This window comes from Pelmatolapia mariae, linkage group LG12 (assembly GCF_036321145.2).
Source record: "Pelmatolapia mariae isolate MD_Pm_ZW linkage group LG12, Pm_UMD_F_2, whole genome shotgun sequence".
NCBI classification, from domain to species: domain Eukaryota; kingdom Metazoa; phylum Chordata; class Actinopteri; order Cichliformes; family Cichlidae; genus Pelmatolapia; species Pelmatolapia mariae.
Window position 1 is genome coordinate 29,425,668 of NC_086237.1, and position 18,690 is coordinate 29,444,357.

The following is an 18,690-nucleotide window of genomic DNA, read 5'->3' on the forward strand; positions in this document are numbered from 1 at the left end:
ATTTGATACCTGTGTTAATCACATGGCAGCAACTCTATGCATGTAGGCATGGTCTGCATTCACACTGAGCATCACAATAGGGAAGAAACTTTGAATGTGGCTCAATCATGCAGTTCGGAAAAGTGTGGGGGATAATTTATTGGCCTATCACCAACTGAGCATCATTTAAACACTACAGCCTGCCTAAGTATTATTATTATTAATAAATTGTTAAACGTTATGTGTACCTGTCTTCTGATGGTTGCTCAACACAGTCACCAGATCTCAATCCAGAAGAAGATCTTTGGTATGTAGAGGAACGGGAGATTCACGTTATGGATGTGCAGCGCCAGCTGTATGATATCATCATCTGAAAATGGACCAAAATCTCTGAGGGATGTTTCTGGCAACTTATGAATCACATGACAAATTAGGGCAACTCTGAAGGCAAAAGGGTGTCCAACTATTTACTAGCAAGGCATACTCAATAAAGTGGGCAGTGAGTGTAATTAACTACTCATAGCCTCTCATCTAAACAAATTCCTCTCATTACTAAATGCACATGTGAAAACATGTAATAAGGTTGTAAACTCTAATAATTATATTAATCCAATAAAGAACATGTTCCACAAAATTTCCTCAGACCAACAAAAATAAATTCATAAAAGTTAAAGATTTCCTTTATTACAAAGTCGGCATGTTGATGACATTCCACAAAGGCAAAAAATACAAGAACCCAAAAATACAGCAAGTCTTTGATGAGGGATTCATGCTACATGACTGCAGGACCAGAGAAACTAAGAGGACAGGTAGAGCAGAACCAGGACATCTTGTTCTTCCTCAGTTTCCTCCTGATATACTGACATAGTAAGAACTTTGTTTTTCTACATCCATTCAATGCCAAATCCAAAAATAAATAAATAAACCAAACAGTTACTGAACATGTTTCCTATACAGCAGAAGAAAGGGAAGCAGCTGCTTTTATTTAATCAAGAGCTGAAAAAGAAAATTCTTCTTTTTATTTGAATGAGTTGGTTCTTTTTTGTATTCTTTTAGGACTTGATTATTCTTTGCTGGGACAACTTTTTTGCTTTTTTAAAGAAATGTTGTCCTTTTCCTTATATAAAATTATGAAACTAATTTATCTTCATTCAGCAGACAAGGAAGAGAAGGTGAAAACTAGATTTTACCTAATATTTAATAAAATATTTCTGCAGCTGAGTGGTAAAAGAATGTAGTCTCTTCGAAAAAATCTACCCAGCAGGATGTTTAGTAACACCGAGCAGCAAACAGCATGTAAATGGTGTCTCAGCAGGACTGCGTTTCACTCCTAGGACTATCAATATAAAGATGCATGCCTTGACTTCACAGTAAAAAACTGGTAATAAATACACGGCTCACTGTCAGGTAGCAAAAGATACAAATGATGCTATCTGTGGATTCCACATTATCTGTGGAAGTCATTAAAGAAGCTCTGATTGACCTCCAGAGATACAAATAAGGTTCTTCATAGTGAACCACACACAGAGGCATACATATATGTATATATTTATAAATTAATTACACAGGTTCACACAGTCAAATAAAAAAACCCAAATCATGTCCACTCTTTTCAAGAAGCTCTAGTAATTCTGCAGGATTTAAAGTAGCAGTACTTGTAAGACTTACTAAAACACACTTTTCGTCTCTCTTTTTAAAGCAAGGGTGTCAAACTTATGGTCCACAGGCCAGAACCAGCCTGCCAAAGGATCCAGTCAGGCTCGTTGCGTGACTTTTCCAAGTGTGAAATTTGCAAAGAAGACATTAATTTTAGGTTTTCATTTTCTTTTGCACTGGTAAGCAAGTCGTTCTGAATAAACAATGATGAAAGTGTTATTGTCCATCTGAATCATCATTAGTCTGCATGTGGAAAAACAACCGTTTTTCTTAAAGATGTTTCAGTTTGACCATCATCAGTTTTATAAATAGATCATTAGCAATAACCTGAATGTACTGAAACTGCTCTTCACAAAAAGAAAGGGGAACAATTAGTCAGAAGCTTCAGCGATGCAGGCGGCCCACTTGAGCTGTAAGTCACTTATGAGCAAAGATGAGTCTGACACCCTTGTTCTGAAAATGCAAAAACCACATTTCCCCATTTTCCGTGACGTTTCTGTCAGACTGCGGTTCAGGCCGTTACAGGCGACCAGTTGAGCCTATTGGTTACATAAATGGTCTACATTGTCTACACTGTAGACTCTACAACACATAAAGCACCCTGTGTGAAGGGGAAACTAGGTTTTTAAACTTTTTTTTTTTTCAAAACCACATCAGATTCCAGACCTATTTTTTTACTTTTAGAGGCATCTGTGGGCAGAACCTGTTGCTGTGTAAACATACCAAGTGGAGCATTTTACAAACTAATCTAATCTTTCAGTTGTTAAAAAAAAAAAAAAAAATCTTTTTCCAAAGGACACTTTTTTTTCTGCTAATATGGTGCTACTTTAATTTCAGTGTTGTCAAATCCATAACCTTCATATTTTCATATAAAAAACAGCAAATTACAGCCAGAAGTTTCCCCTAATTCCTGTCAATTATTTCCAACTAAGTAAAGGATGGAGATGCCGCCCTTTCAAACAAGGCACATTTGAGTGTGAAACTTGAATAAGGCCTTGAATAAGACCTTTTTAAACACAAGCTGTGGTTATCATTAAGCTTCAAGGGGAACTGAAAGAAAGTGAAAATGATCCCGCCTAATTGTCGACGCCACCTAAATTAGAAATACAGACATAAAAAGGAAGACTTGCACTTTTTTGTTTGTATCAGTTTTAAACAGTGTGAAAAATACCAGCTTTCAACATGATTGCCATCTCCTGCCTCCAAAGAAATAAATATTAAGAAAAGCAGACATCTAGGCTGAAACTATGCTTTTTTTTATGATAATGCAATGAGTTTAAAATCTGACCATGTCCCCCCCCCAAAAAAAGGAAAAAAAAAAGTCAGAGAGAGCAGAGATACGCCGGACAGTGATGATATATTGCACCAGTGTTTGCAAATTACTCAGAAGAAACACTTCTTTTTAATGAAGATCACATAGTTAATGCAGTAATCTTGACAAAAATTTATGTTCACAGAAAAAGTTCTGTAAAAGACTTCATCAAAGGAGAATCTCAGGACAGACGAGGTTTTCTGAAACACAAAATAAACATTTCCAGCTGTTCAGCAGACTCAGTGTGGCCTCAAACACCTTAAGAGGAACCCTTTCTTCAAACGCCTCTTTTAAAGGATATTATTGTTAGATATGAGTAGACCACAAGAGTCAAACAGTGTAGTGAAGATTTCACTCTGACCAATCAACTAATGATATGCCATTAATCACACCTTAAGGGTGAGGATGTGGGAACATTTCTGGGTATTCAAACCTCTGAAATGAAGTGAAATGAAACATGGAAGGCCTCTGATAAACAGTAATACTGACACATTAGATACATACGGTCTCAGTATGTACATGCATTTGGAGCCCCTATTGCACATTCAGTTGAACATCAAGTTATGACACTGAAATCCAGTCCTTCCCCCCGATCTGCTCTGGTCTAAGACCACACTGGACCAAAAACACCGGGGTTTTTCTTTTGTGTGTGTGTTTCTTTGAGATCAAGTAACAACCACTCCTGCTAGGAAAGAGTTCAAATATTAACTATGCAGGTCTAAATTCCAGCAGATACAACTGTGACGTGAAAGCAGCAGAGATTGTGTCAGTTTCACAGATAAACAACTTCAAATAAAACAGTGGACTCTCATCAAAACCATCAGAAATCAGAAAAACACATTGTTATTTTTATTTATTTTTTTGAAAGGGGGGGGGATTTGGGGGGTGCTTCGAAAAAGTCTGAGAACGTCTTAACTAAAGCTCATAAAAAAGGTATTCAGATTTTATTTTTTGGCTCAAACGATTTAATAACTAACAAATTTAGTTGGAAGAGAGGTACTGTGAAAAAAAATGAGCAAACCTGCCTCCATTTTTCTGATTTATGATGCTTTCTTTTACCTGCATTTCTGCTTCTCCCCAACCTGTAAACAACAAAAAAGGTCGAGGGAAAGACGCACGAGACGACAGAAAACCCAAAGCTTCAGATCATTTCTCTCTAGCGTGAGATTTTAAAGGTGTGTGGAAGAACAAAATCACATTGTAGAGCGCTTCTCTCAACTTTCGGACCCCAACCTACGAGTAAGGTATAAAATAATGGAATTTTGTTTAAATAAATACATTCCTTAGCAAGGTTAAAATAAAATAACATAAAATAGAATAAAATGAAATAACTGGGATAAAACACATGACATCTTGAATAAGCTGGACAAACAGCTAATAAAAATTTCCTCCCAGAAAATAATTTCTTTCACAGATTTTCATTTTTTTTGTCTTGCTTTTTTTTTTTTTTTTTGCAAAAATGAAAATATAGTTGTTTTTTTTCTCCCCACGTTCTTTGCAAGTATCCATAAAAAAAAAAAAATTATAGTACCAATGAGTCATCTTTGAAATATATCTACAGCTGTACAATAGCTCTTGCAACAGTTTGACAATAAGTCTTGCAAGTAAATTTACAAAAAAAAAAAAAATTATACATAAAAAAGCCTTTTTACAGATATGAGTTAAAAAGGGTAATAACAAACAATATAAAAAGAAGATAGAAAGACAGCAGCTGCTAATGAGATTCTTGGAGATTTGTCTTCTCTTCGATGGCCTGTTTCACTATTTCAGCCAACTTCAAGCGGTCGACTTTATCGGAGAAGGCTCGTCCTGCAATGAAAAGCTGCTGGTTAAGGATCTGGTAACAATAAAATTACACTCCTAAATGAGAGCCATGCTTAGTCTTTTTCCCCTAATCTTAGAATAACAGAGACAATTAATCTGGTTTCTGTAGATTTTTGTCAATCTGAATAATTAGGGGTGCAGAGATATTGTTTATACAGTCTTTTCTGATCTTTGCAATAAGCTATTCATTCACCATACATAAGCTCACACCTGAAAAGTGAATGAAAAAAAAACATGGATGACTTTAGAGAGAGCAAGCAACACTGACCGTCCCAACTGAGCCCCTGCAGGCCATCCCTCAGCAGCTTACAGTCTCTGTTGAACCTCCAGGCTTCATACATCACCTCATTCAGCTTCTCATCCTCGTTCTCTCCTGCGCAAAAAATATTTTTTTTTTTACTTCAGAAGTTTTTTTTTCTCTCTGAGAGATGTGCAACATTGACAACAGAAAGAATTCACACGCAGACTCCATATAGACTTTAATGTACACCATCCATGACCACTTTGTTAGCTACACCTATTCAACTCCTCCTTAATGCAAATATCTAATCGGCCAATCACACGGAAGCAAAAAAATTAGTCACAGGGAAGGAAAGTGATTTCGCACACTAACATCTCTGGCATTTACAGAGACCAAAAAATGCCTTGTTGATGCTAGACGGACAGCTTTGAGCTGACAGGAAGGCAACAGTAACTCAAATAACCACTCGTTACAACCAAGGTATGCAGAAGAGCATCTCTGAATACACAACATGTCAAACGTTGAAGCAGTTGAGCTACATCAGCAGAAAACCAAACCTGGAGTCAATCACATCAGCTGAGAACAGAAAACAGAGGCTGTAAGTCACATAGGCTCACCAAAATTGAACAATGTAAAGGTGTGGGGGATATTTTTTTGGCACACTTTAGCTCCCTTAATACCAAGTGAGCATCAATTTAACACAGCCTACTGCAGTGTTACTGCTTATGATATCCATGACTTTACGGCTACAGTGTACCCATCTTCCAATGGCTGCTTCCAGCAGCTTAACGCACCATGTCACAAAGACCAAAATGATTTCTTAAACATGACAATGAGTTCTTTATACTCAGAGGGCCTGCACAGTCTCCAGATCTCAGTCCATTAAAGCACCTTTGAGGTGGAACAAGAAATTGTTGCCTGCACATCCATCATGCCAAATCTGCAGCAACTCTTTGATGCCATCATGTCAAAATGCACCAAAATCTCTGAGGAATGTTTCCAGCACTTTGCTGAAGAATTAATGAAGGATTAAGGCAGTTCTGGAGGAAAAAACAAGGTCCAACAAAATACTAGAAAGGTGTACCTAATAAAGTGGTCAGTGAGTGTCTATAACCTTATACAGCCTGATTAGAATTCCAGCAATTATTAGTCATAAATGTTCAAACATCAGTGAGTTTCTCTGCATTTTCAAGTTAAGTTACAACCAATTAAAGGTTTGAAGAAAAAAAAAAAAAAAGCTTAGCTGATCATCTGTTCCTCTGTACTTTGGCAGTTCCTATGTTTACTTTTCATCACAGACTGCCAAAATTCTTCTTAGTTGAATAGAAGTGAAAAACAGACGCCAAACTCAAGAAGCCAGCACAACTTTTCATACTTCTTCATTAAAATGCTAGTTGTATACCGGCGTGGGTTTACTGACCAGCTTGTGGTAGTATACACTGTGCAATGACATCTCGTAATTTTTCCAGTGCTACGTTGGAGTCTTCCCCTCCGTTTTCTGGGTCGTGAATGAAGAAACTGTCACTGGGCTTGGGGCTGCAACATGGACAGAAAAACATATTTCAGAGCAGATCCTTTTCTTTTTCTTTTCTTTTTTTTTTTTAAATACAAGGACTTCCAAATAAAAACATTGGAGACACACACACAAAGAAAAAAAACAAAACAGCAACTATACCCTAGAAGTTTCCGCTTCCTGAGGATTGGGTTGTTGACAGAGTTTAGGGGCTTCAGGCTGACATTCAGATCCTGAATTCTCATGTTGGCCAGCTGCTCTGCGTGGGCCTGCTGAATCCCTGCAACTACCGCCTGGGAAGCAGAAAGAGGACAGTCAAAGCTGGTATCTATATTTCTGCCTAAGGAGGGCTATACGTAGACTCCAAGCATATGCCCTAAAATGATCCGTGCTCTCCTCGAAAAACAAACTAAACATGGTGTTGACAGAAGGCAGAAACTGAAACTGATCCCCTGTGTCTCCCCATCATGTTACAAACGCTGGTGAAGTCTGTGGAGAGTGCAGAAAACGACGACGGCAACAAACTTCTAACAAAGAGATAACTCTTCAGGCCTTCTCCCCACAGTGCCTATACATCAGAAGCTCCCTATTCACTAACAAGAGCTACATAAATAACATTAAATATTACTGTGAAGCAGCTCCGGTGCTATTGATTTTTATGTGTAAATAAAGAAACATGAGACCTAATTGAAAATAACACAAGTATGCATCACTGAAGAGGTTTCTATCAGCTAACAATCAAAACCTGCAGCACGACTCCTGTTAATCTGAAATGACTATAAATCCAACATCAGGAAAGGTAGAAACTAAGTCTGTTATATTATAATAATTAAGAAAAATCATTTAGCACAGTTTCCTCTGCCAGTCAGATCACTGACGCAATGCACTCACCTTATCCATCATCATCTGTGCCGAGGGCAACACGTTGTCAAGAGCCTCGGTGCAGTTAAGCCAAGGATGAGCCAAGACTCCCTCGATTGTCAGCCTCTCCTCTGGCTTCACCTTCAGCAGCCTGTAGGGAGGAAACAAAGAGGCAACAGAAAATACATGTGGGTCAGAAAAAGAGTGAATGAGTGAGACTAACAGAGGGATGGGACGAATAAACACAAGGAAGACAGAGGAGAAAAGGAAGGCAATATGGGGTAAACAAGATGACAGGGGAGTTAATGAGTCTGCTGAGGGGTGTACTACAAAATATGCTGGACAAAGTCAGGTATTCTTTGCATCAACTGGATTGACAAACCTAAACCATAAAACAGAGATAATGGGTAGGACAGTAGGGATTGCCAAGTTTCGTTGTCATCAGGCTCTGTGCCTACTCACAAAAGGGGGGGGGGGGGCTTGATGGGTCATGTGATTCTTCAGTTTTCTTCAATTAAAAAGGTCACAAAGGACGATGAAGAACATTTAAAAGAATTTACATGGCAAAAAGCAAAACTTGTGCAGTGTTATTGGCGTGAATGACTATTTTATTATATAAATATTTAATATAATTTTTATTTTGGTCATTTATTTATTTTAGATAATTTGAAGGCTTTTTTTTAGTTTTTATTGTGATAGGAGAGTAGAGAAACAACAGGAAGCTGGAAATAAGATCAGATGAAGACAAACCCAGCCCTGTGCCCTCAGAGAGCTAAAGTGGCACCCCAATTTTCCATTTATTTCTCATGTTGGAGCTGCTCATCTGAACTCTGATACATACAAACTTAATATTTAAAAAAAAGGTGACTGAGGTCTGAAATCGTCTCATAATGAAGGATGTGTGATAATCTATTAGGTTATAGAAAAAAATCCTGTAGGTAGACAAAGAATAGAAATAGGAAGAAGACTTACTTGCGTACAATGTCCTTGGCCATCTCAGAAATCTGGCTCCACTCGTCTTCCGGAAAGTCAAAGCTGCCGGTCATAATCTTCTTCCTCATGTCCTTTGGGATGGTGCGACTGTGATGCTTGGAGTAGAACGGAGGGTAGCCACACAGCATTACGTAGATAATCACACCAAGAGACCACAAGTCACAGCTCTGTAGACAGAAAAGAAACCTTTTAAAAAATAATTCACCAGTGAACCAGGCCTGACGCACCTACAGCAGGAATCCCAGATATGAGTCTTGCCTTGTTATAGGTGTAAGGAGTGGGTGAGGTAGGTATAATTCCAGACTTTTCCTTCTGGTGCCTTCTTTGAGCCTCAAGTACCTGTACAGAAAACAGGGCCAGAATACATCATTAAGATATGATGCATTCAGTCGTTACTGATGTGTCAGTTGTCACTGGAATGAAAAAGCAAGTGCATCTTTTTTTTCCTTTTCTTTTTTTTAACCTGAGGTGCTACGTAGTAAGGAGTAAACTGAGGGGTCATCAAGTCTCCTTGGTCGATTTTGGCAAAGCCAAAGTCACACAGCTTCACAGGTGCATCCTGCAGAACAGACAGAATCACCGAATGAGAGATACGAATATGTTTTGAGCATAAAAACTTTTTATTAGCAACTTCATGTAAGATATTTTCTCCGGGGCTTTACTGAGTTTCACTTGATGGGATTTCTTAGCTGGAACACCTTTGGGACATTACTGAAATTGCTGCCAGACCAGAATTGATTTCCAAGTCTGTCACAGCCACTGCAGATTTTCTAATTCTACATTATCTTTGCCAAAGTCTTCTAGATATAGTCTGAGAAAAAAAACAAAACAAAACCCTTTGATCCACTGTGTCAAAAAGTCTAGCAAAGCTTCTACTCTTTTGGATTTCATTCTGTATTTTGTATGAATGATTAATTAGCTAAAAGTAATAGGCTGTAGCAGCTTTAACGTTACTTCAAAACTGCAGTGTTTACATCTGTGTGTGCAACAACGCAGCATCAGGAGCTTACCAGAGAGTTATCTTTGAAGAGAAGGTTCTCTGGCTTCAGGTCACGATGTGCAATATTAAGAGAGTGACAATGCTCCAACGCTTGGCTGATCTACAGGGAGGGAGACAAAACTGAGACACCATCTATAGATTTATTAAAAACAGCCTAGGGTTGAACTGGTGTGTGCCACTTAATCCAAACAGCAGGTAGTAATGACAAGGCGAGGCTGTGCGACATGTTACTGCAGCTTTACAGGAAAAGACAGACGATGTCACAAAACACAAGATAAAGGTGGGCCACAGTTAGGTCTGTTCACCTACCTGTTTGGTGACCTGACTGGCCATCTTTTCAGTAAAGTGCCTGTGCTGACTGATTCTGTGGAACAGCTCGCCACCCTCCATCATTTCCATAACAATCAGGAGCCTCGCTCTGTGAAGAACGATTGGAGGAAACCGTGAAAACCAGGAGATGGAGATATGTTAAATTCTTTCTTTTATGACAAGAGATTCACTGAATCCTACAAAAACAGACTGAGCGCCTCACCTTGGGCTGGATTCATGTGGGAATTGAACACTGTTGGCATAAACTTCCAGGATTTGCACTATGTTTGGGTGGTTGGCACACATCATATGGAGACGCACCTGGAGAAAAAACAATCAAAGTGAATTTAGAGTAACTCTCTTAAATAGTTTAAATTCTCCATGTTTAAGCCAGGTGAAAGTCATTGCAACAGAGAATAGCATCATATCATCAGTACAGTCACTCTGATGTGCAGTGTCCGCACTTCCCAGGTAAAAAGAGAAATTTAATGTGAGATCAATGACATCTATTAGTATTCAAATGTTTAAACTACATCAAAGCTGACACAGAAATCACTTTATTACACGTTTCCACCGCTTTACTAGTTTTATTAAGCAGATGAGTCAACTAATGCACATTCGTTACCAATGAATGCCAAAAATTGACAAATTCTGCAAATGTAAATGCAAATTAAGCAGCTGCAAATACCAAGACTTCTTCTAAATAATTAGACCATCGGAAATTATACAGTGTCAGACTCAGAAAAAAGCAGATTGCAAAACAGACAAAGACAGTACGCCAACACCAAGTCTGTGTAGCTTGTTTTGACTGCACTGCTTAACTGCTGCATAAGCTGCTTGATCAAAACAGGGGGCTGCTAATGACACGGAGAGGCTGCTAAGACAAACTGTTCACTGCAGGGAGACAGCGTTACAGACAAAGGCGCTCATACAAACAGGCTGAAGTACAAGAGAAGCAAGGAAGAAAAAAAACAAAAACAGGAATTAATACAGACTGATAACAGGCAGGCAGAACAAAGCATACTGACACAGCCCCAGACAACAAACAGCAGGTATTAATCACAGCCATGACAGTGTTTCCTCTAACCTCATTTCTGGCCTTGGGGCGATCAATAAGGATCTTCAGGGCCAGGCGTTCCTGAGTTGACTTCTTCACACAAACTCTGCAAAAGAAGAAAACAAGTATCAACAAACACCTCACGCACCATGATAGATGTGTGCCTGTGCCAAGAATCAGGAATTAAGTATATCTAAACTTGCAGGACTTTTCTCATTTTCTGGTGTTTCTATTAACAGTCAGTTGCTCTGCTTATCACTCATCTGTATTACGTCATCTGTTCTCAACAACAAAGACGGGCTAATGTAAGGAAAGATCTGAAGGGATGATCTGTTACAAAGCTTAGTGACAACATCTGAAAAGGTGGTGTTGTTTTAGGTGCATCAAGAACCTAATCAGATGAAAACCTAAAAACTGTGCAAACTCTTTAACACATTATTGACATAACTTTATAGCAAATTGGCTTAATTATTTACAGTTTCACCTGAAAACGATTTAAGCCTTGCCAGCTTTTCACGACATCCTGATAAACACACTAAATCATTAAAAGGCGTCTCTCTTATACTTGCAACCAGCTCCTCTACATGAGGTCACAGGTGAAATCATTAAACCACTATGTCACATAAAACAACCATCAAAGCATTTTACAGCATTCCCATATACCTATCTGATTAAGAAACAAGATTATCATCAAGTCCAGTCAGATTAAACTGCATTCCCCAAATCCACAACAAATAAAATGCCAGACAGTGTCCTGTCTTTACTTAAACAAAACAGCTGATATCAATGAGGGACAATGAGTAGGCTGACAATGTCTGGACACTTCTTTTTCTTTTAACTTGAGATGCCATTTCACCCTTAAAAAAAGCTTTAAAGTAGATAAAAACCATAATTCAACAGTATCTACAGTTTCAGATATATATTTTGTCTGCAGACAGCTAATTATTTGCATGTTATTTAAAATAAATATTCTTCTGTTAATAGACTAATCACTTATATTTATAATCTGTGGATGTGTAAATACTTTATCTGTAAAGCTTGAATTTATATTTGCGTAGGCGTTCTTATTGTATTTAAAAGACTTTAAAGTTGTAAAGTTAGTTTCTGTGTGCTAACGTGCCGTTTTAGACTATTACACTCCTACATACCGCCTGGATATGATCTGATGTTGAATTAAATAAGGCCAAACAAAAGCACAGAGAAGACATCAGCTGACTAGCTGGATTTAAGAACTTTATTTTGTCAATATCAAAGTTTGTTGTGGGAATGGTGAATCTGCTCTGCATCTTTGTATGTAGAGTAAACCAACGGAAAAGTCATCTGTGGATACATATTTTTCATCGTCACAAGGATAAAATGAAGTAAATAACTCCTGGAAATGGGTTTCCTCAATCCACATTTTGAACTGCACACTCATTAAATATGAAACGTGCACATACATAATTCATTTTTGGAAGAATCTAATAACTCCCTTTCCCTCTCCTCTAATCTACAGGGGCTCAAATATTCACTTTAAACACTTACTTTGAACTCAGATTACACTATTAAAGTATTACTGGGAGAAACATTCAGCTCTGGCCAAAGTTCACTTCACTAGAAACCAATACCTTCCCAAATGAATGACAGAATTAGTCCGGTGGCGGGGGATACAGTAAAAGACATGAATGTGCTAGCAGACGGAGGCAGGTAAGAAGGAAGTAATAAGACTTCCAAGCAAAAAACCGAGTTAGAAATATAAAACATGAGGTGAGCAAAGGTTGCTCAAAAAATAGCATGAATCATACCAGCATGTTTACATGGTGGGCTGATGAGTCAATTTCACTGTTTTCTCATCACTCAAGGCCAAAAATATACACATTGGGTAATAACAGATTGCTCTCGCTTGATCCAGACTAATGATAGCCTCAAAGTGCAGAATGAGCAGAAGAAGTCAGTGGCAGACACTGATATATTACTACTGGCATCTAACTAGAATCAGCAAGACAGACAGACCTGCACTAAAAAGACTGCGTATAGCATAAACAGACTTAAATCTGCTGGCAGAGCTGCTGCCTCTCTGTGAAGTTCAGCAGAAACAGACTGAATCTAAAAGTCATTCCTGTGAACAGATATCCCAGTGAAGCAGGGCAATGCAGTGTTTACTAATTTTTAATATTAAAAGGAGTCATTTATAACAGTGATTGCTACTTATGCATATGCGGTATAAGCCTTCCTGTGATCGATTACTCCCCATTTTACGATGTGAAGACAATTAGAGGAATATAGAAGGGAAATGGACGACTTAAGCAAACTGCTATGTTTTATAATTGATCCCTTGTGCATCCACAGCTAGACTAAACCCAACAAAGCCAAGGAAATGGAAATAAACTCACTTTCTTCAAGAGGATTACGATTTTAAGCTGTTAGTTTACACACCACATGGGTAGTAATGCTTTTAACAGTGAGTCTGTGAACTGAATCCCAGCGAGTCTGACCATTTGTTGTATTCCACTCGCTTCTCACACTTCATGTTTCTTGTCCCTCTCAACTGTTCCCATCAATATGGGCGCAACAGGCTTGTGCAACAAGCTTGAAAGAAACCTACCATGCCCACACGCTGCTGTGTTTTTTACAGCATGTCTACACATTTTTAAACTTTCATTCTGCAATGCCAAAAGAACCTGCACAAATGGGCACAAATGCTGAACTCCCAAACTCTGCTTAGGGCCACCGTCCTGTTAAAGGAACTTTCTTTTGGACTGGCTGCCCCTTGCAAACAGATTGTCTTCCAGAGCAGCTGTGTGGAGCTGCTGTGCTCACAGCCAGAGCTGCATGCCTGAAATGACCATATTATCACTGATGCCATAAAGAAGCAAGAGTAGAGACAAAAACATCTGAAACTGAACTGAGTAACTGAGGTTACTTGCACACATACTTACCTCATTATGGCACAATGCCAAGTGTTGGATGGAGCGGTGTAAAGTACACCACTACTGGACTCTGGACAAGTCTAGGTTTGGAGAATGCCAGGAGAACATTACTGACCTGACTGCACTATGCCAGGTGTTAAGTTTGGTGGAAGAAGAATAATGCTATGGGGCTATTTTTTCTGGGGTCTACCTGGGCCTCTTAGTTCCACTTTTCTAGTTTTAATGTTTGACTCTGCTATGAAAGAACTTGTCTGCCCTGACACCTTTGGGATAAACTAGAAGCTACAGGCCAGCTAATGGCCAGCTTGACTGACGCATGCTTGCATATCTCACTTAGACTGACTTCGCAGGGGAGATGGAGAGGGCTTAGCTTCCCTGCCAATGGAGCTATCAGGTCAAGATGCCAGGGCAGAATAGCATCATCCTCATCCTCATTATTATCATCTCTGATGATATCCATGATAACATCCTCCTCCTCGTCTTCTCCATGCTTCTCTTAGGAGTTGAAGAACTCCAGGTTCTTGGGCGGGGCTACAGACTGTTACAAAGAGGGTCAGGAAACCCCATGTCCTTGAAGTCATTGAGCTGACGTTGTGGTAGTGGAGCCTCTGTGAATGGTCATTCAGAGGTCATTCCCCATAGTGAGATACCTCACTTGGTTTTCAGAGAACTGGGGTTACGCCAGTAACCAAAGGATTCTTCAGTGTCTGATCTGATAAACGCTCTTTTAAATGAGTGGGGTGAAAAATTCCCACAGACACATCCCAAAATCTTGCAGGAATCCTTTTCAAAATTGTGGAAGCTATTATAGCCACAAATGGGGACCAACTTCATATTAATGCCTCATATTAATAGAATATGATGTCAGAAAATCGCCTGTAGGTGTAATGTTTAGTTAGTCTAATACTTTTTCCTCATATGGTGTACTTGAACATAACAAAAGGAAAACATAATGAGTCCAGTTTAACTGACTTCCACTGAGGTTTTGAGGGATACGTGCATTGGGTGGGATTCAAGTCCACCATGCTGCAATTACATAGACTGTGCTTGTGCCAACTGAGCCACCTCCAAAAACAACAGAAATCGTGCCTGTGCCAAACATTTTAAGCTCCCAGCTGCAATGCTCTTACACACGGGTAGCAGGTCCAGTCAGTTAAAGCAAGTGACAAGCACCTGGTCCTTTCATAATTTTTAATGTGTTAATGTGCCAAGGATAAGGTCAGGCTGTGCAACAGCAAATTTAATGCAAGAGAACCGCTAGAAATGCATACAGACGAGTTCGTCTAGTCAATAGCTCAGCTAACAAGTAAATCTAAATCAGCTCTGACATTGACTCTGCGGTGTATTCAGAGACTCAGATGTATACATAGATTTAATCATGCACTGCATGGCGACACAACAATCTCTGTCACCCTCTTCAATCAAATCACTTTACTTAAAAATACTCTGAATCACAATAATCTATTTTCAGGTATAAACAAAACTACACTGTAACCTCAGTTAACGCTGACTGTGTTCTCATAGTTGTGTTTAACCCAGGATGTTAAGAGTTCTCCCTGTGGGATTCTGCAGCGCTAATAAATGGCAATAACTCATTTCCATAGACGTCAGAAGCACAGGTAAAAGGTGATTTCTCGATCACAAACAGATATCATGATAATGTTTCCTGGTTGTGTAATACTCCTCACACTGGCCATAGTTCAAGAAAAATAATCCCGTTCCACATTTTGGCACCAACAGACTACAGCAGAAAAGATAAAATTTCAAGAATAAAGAAAAGTCTTTTTAAAAAGACTTACCTGACAGGGCCACTGATGCCAGCTCCCAGTTTCTGTGTCCAGTTTATGTTGTACTCGTCCAAAATAGATGTCTCCTGTTAAAAAGACAAAATAATACCATATAGTATATCAGAACATTGAAGAAAAGGCAGACCACCGTAGTAGACAGGAATGTTAAAAAAAGACCTAGGCTTAAGTTTATGAATCATCTGTGCCTTTCACAACAGTCAGCACGGGGTATGTAAGGCTTTATGATCATTAGCTCAAGAGAAAGAAAAGAAAATACTGTATAAAAAAAAAAAAAACCCAAAAAACCCCCCCAAACATTTGATCAATGCCAATACACAGGCAGTGATTATACCAGTACACAGAATATGATGTTTATTATAATACATACTGTATGTTATATTCATAACATATATTCAAAAGACTACTGCAGATACTAGTTACATTATACTAAATGGAAAGAAACACATTAACCCTACTGTGTTAACACTGGGTGGTGTAATAGCTATACATCTACGGGCTCTAGTTTCACAATACTACCATTCCTTGACAGAAAAAAGATTTAGAAAAAAGACAGCTTGGCTGGTATAAGACAAATGCACCTGGAAAATCATGCTGCTACTACTGGTGCCAAAATAAATTATTTAAAGACAAGTTCACCCAGACAAGTTCAGTAAACAACTAAAAATCAAAATAAAACAAATCAAGTTCTCTTTGACAAACCCTCAAACTTGAGGTCAGAAATTTTTGGCATTAGTCCCTTTTCATTATAACATAATTTTCTGGGACACGTGAACATTGGCTGATTAAAATATAACTGTTGCAACACATGACAATGTTTTACTACAGCTTGACAACCAGGAAAGTGCAATTTCATGTCAAGACACTATTAAAGAAATCCAAAAAAAGATATCCTCTTATTTGGTCGAGGTGGAGTATTCGGCCGAAATCTCCCATAGCTGTTTAACTGGGACTAGACTTGCTGATTGTGAAAGCCAGCATATGATTCACATGATGTTCACACTCATCAAACCCTATGTTTGATGAATGTGAGGTTTAGTGAATCACTGGTGACTCACTGAACCAAAAGACAGAAGCACTGTCATTCTGGAAAAACACCCCTCCATTTAGTTTCACTAAGAGATAAACGCAGTCAACAGAACAACTCTATTGATTTGCAGTGACTTTTCATTCTAAGGGGACCCAAATGATGTCAGCAAACCCCCACAACGTAACAAAGTCAACAGATCTCATCACTTTAAGAGGGAGTCCAGGGTTCTTTAATCACACAACTTGAAGGACGAGTGATCAAAAACTACGCAGATTTGTAATGCTTTAATACATTTTTTTTTCTGGAGCCAGGAAACATGCAAGATTATTTCCCAGCATTTGGTTTAATGCGCCAGGAAATTGATAAAACAGAGTCAGGGTTAAGCCGAAAGCTACTCAGCAAACGTGTGCTCCAGTTCTAGAGTACCTCTTGCCCAACCATGAAAGCAGGGGCCAGGACAACTCCAGATCACATTTTACTGTTGACATAGATGCCAGGGCAATGACACACTGAGGGGAGCCAGCCAGGAACAAACCCCAGATCCAGTTTGCAGGGAAATAAGGCTGGTTAATGATCATGACCATTGTTAAATGGGTCTAAACTGCAAAGAAATGAATATTATGTTTTTTAAAACATGTTCAACACTTCTGCCATGCAAATCACACATAAAACTCATCTGCTGTCAATAAATATGAGTTTATGACTGTCGAATGAAACAAGATAAAACTGCGCTCTTCATGTAGCATGCATTGAGCAACAGCTTTAAAAAGATAACAATATTTCCATCACCTGTGCGGACCAGTAACCAAGCAGAAGAAGTGTCATTTTAGGTTACCTTGATGAATTTGTCTGCGTTGTTATCCTCCGACATGGTTTTGTGCTCCGGACAGATGAAGTCTGCCTCCCCAAACTCAGACTGAACACAGTGGAAACGAAGCGTTTGTGTCTTGTCTGACCTTTATAAAGTACCCCGGGCCGCACCAAGGCTTTCTACACTACTAGTTATAACAGGAAAAGGCCATCGGGGCAAAATGATACTCGGCTACAGAACAACCAAAGCCGAGTGCCGTTCCCTTGGAAAACTGAAGCCCAGCAGCTGGTACGATTTAACGTTAGATCAGACCAGCTCGGCTCACAACCTCGGGGCCCGACTCGCTCTTCCAGTCGTCTCAAATTCACTGTAGTGACCATGTAGAGTGGCAAACTGCGAGCAAGGTGACCAGAAAAGAGAAGTCCAACAGGGACAAGTCCAGCACTTTTGGAGGCGCACCGAGCAGGGGGGCCTTACAGTGGTATTTTTAGCCAGCGCAGTGAGAGCAGTGCTCTGCTAACGCTGCGGAGACACTGAAGACTGGCCAAGCTGCTGTATGCTGCTACATTTCACGGTGAAAGCAGTCGATTACATAACAAAGACAACAGTGAACGATACGGCGGAACGAAGATACTCTCTGAAAATTAGTGATAGTACACTGGGTGACACCTGGGTTGATCTGACAAGAAGAGCACACTGCGTTCTCAGCAGCAGGACAATCTATTATGTCGTCGAGCCTTCTGACACGCTAGCTAACGAGCTAACCGAGTCGCGTCGGTTTTCCTGCTCCAGTCAAAGCCAGGGATGTTAAAATTCTCAGCAGACTGTGATAACTATCAGAACTCGTATGGAACAGCAACAATACATAGCAGATGACAGGAGTTATCGGAGACTGCATTCAGCGGTGGCCAAAAGATATCCGCATCTCTGGACTGTTTTGCTAATCCCATAGGGGTCTTGCCAGAGGAATACACACAACGCCTGTCCGAACAGAACGCCTGATCAAAATTATTGACAACATTAATAAATTCGGACAATATGTGAGGCTACACGTTTTAATCTATCACACACCACGTAATTTTCGGCGTACAATACATGTATTTGTTTTTTGTATTTTTGAAACAACAAATTATTTTTACAATCAAATACGTTTGAACTGGATACACTGTAATGGGTCCTTACAAGGACCTAGTTTTCAATGCGGACTCAAGTCCCATAAGCAGCATTGAAAACTACCAATTACTTAACAGTGGAAGAAGTTGAATTACAGCAGAACTACCCCTGGCGGAAATATAGTTAAGCTCAACTTAAAAATCTACACATTATAGGAAATTATATTATATTTAAAAAGTTAAATGCCAGCAAAAAACAAGCAAACAAAAAATCAACC

General features: G+C 39.2%; 1 protein-coding gene across 1 annotated transcript; it reads right to left on the reverse strand.

The window, feature by feature from the left end:
• Window positions 1-641: 641 nt before the first annotated feature.
• mapkapk5 (MAPK activated protein kinase 5) lies at window positions 642-18,248 on the reverse strand. Its single transcript, XM_063489531.1, has 14 exons — window positions 17,325-18,248; window positions 15,454-15,527; window positions 10,776-10,851; window positions 9,912-10,009; window positions 9,689-9,797; window positions 9,390-9,479; window positions 8,843-8,938; window positions 8,638-8,718; window positions 8,359-8,546; window positions 7,417-7,537; window positions 6,688-6,818; window positions 6,433-6,548; window positions 5,040-5,144; window positions 642-4,756 (listed from the first exon to the last, which is right to left on the reverse strand). The coding sequence occupies exons 1-14, from the start codon at window positions 17,358-17,360 to the stop codon at window positions 4,662-4,664; spliced, it is 1,416 nt and encodes a 471-aa protein (XP_063345601.1). The 5' UTR covers window positions 17,361-18,248; the 3' UTR covers window positions 642-4,661.
• Between the last annotated feature and the right edge of the window lie 442 nt (window positions 18,249-18,690).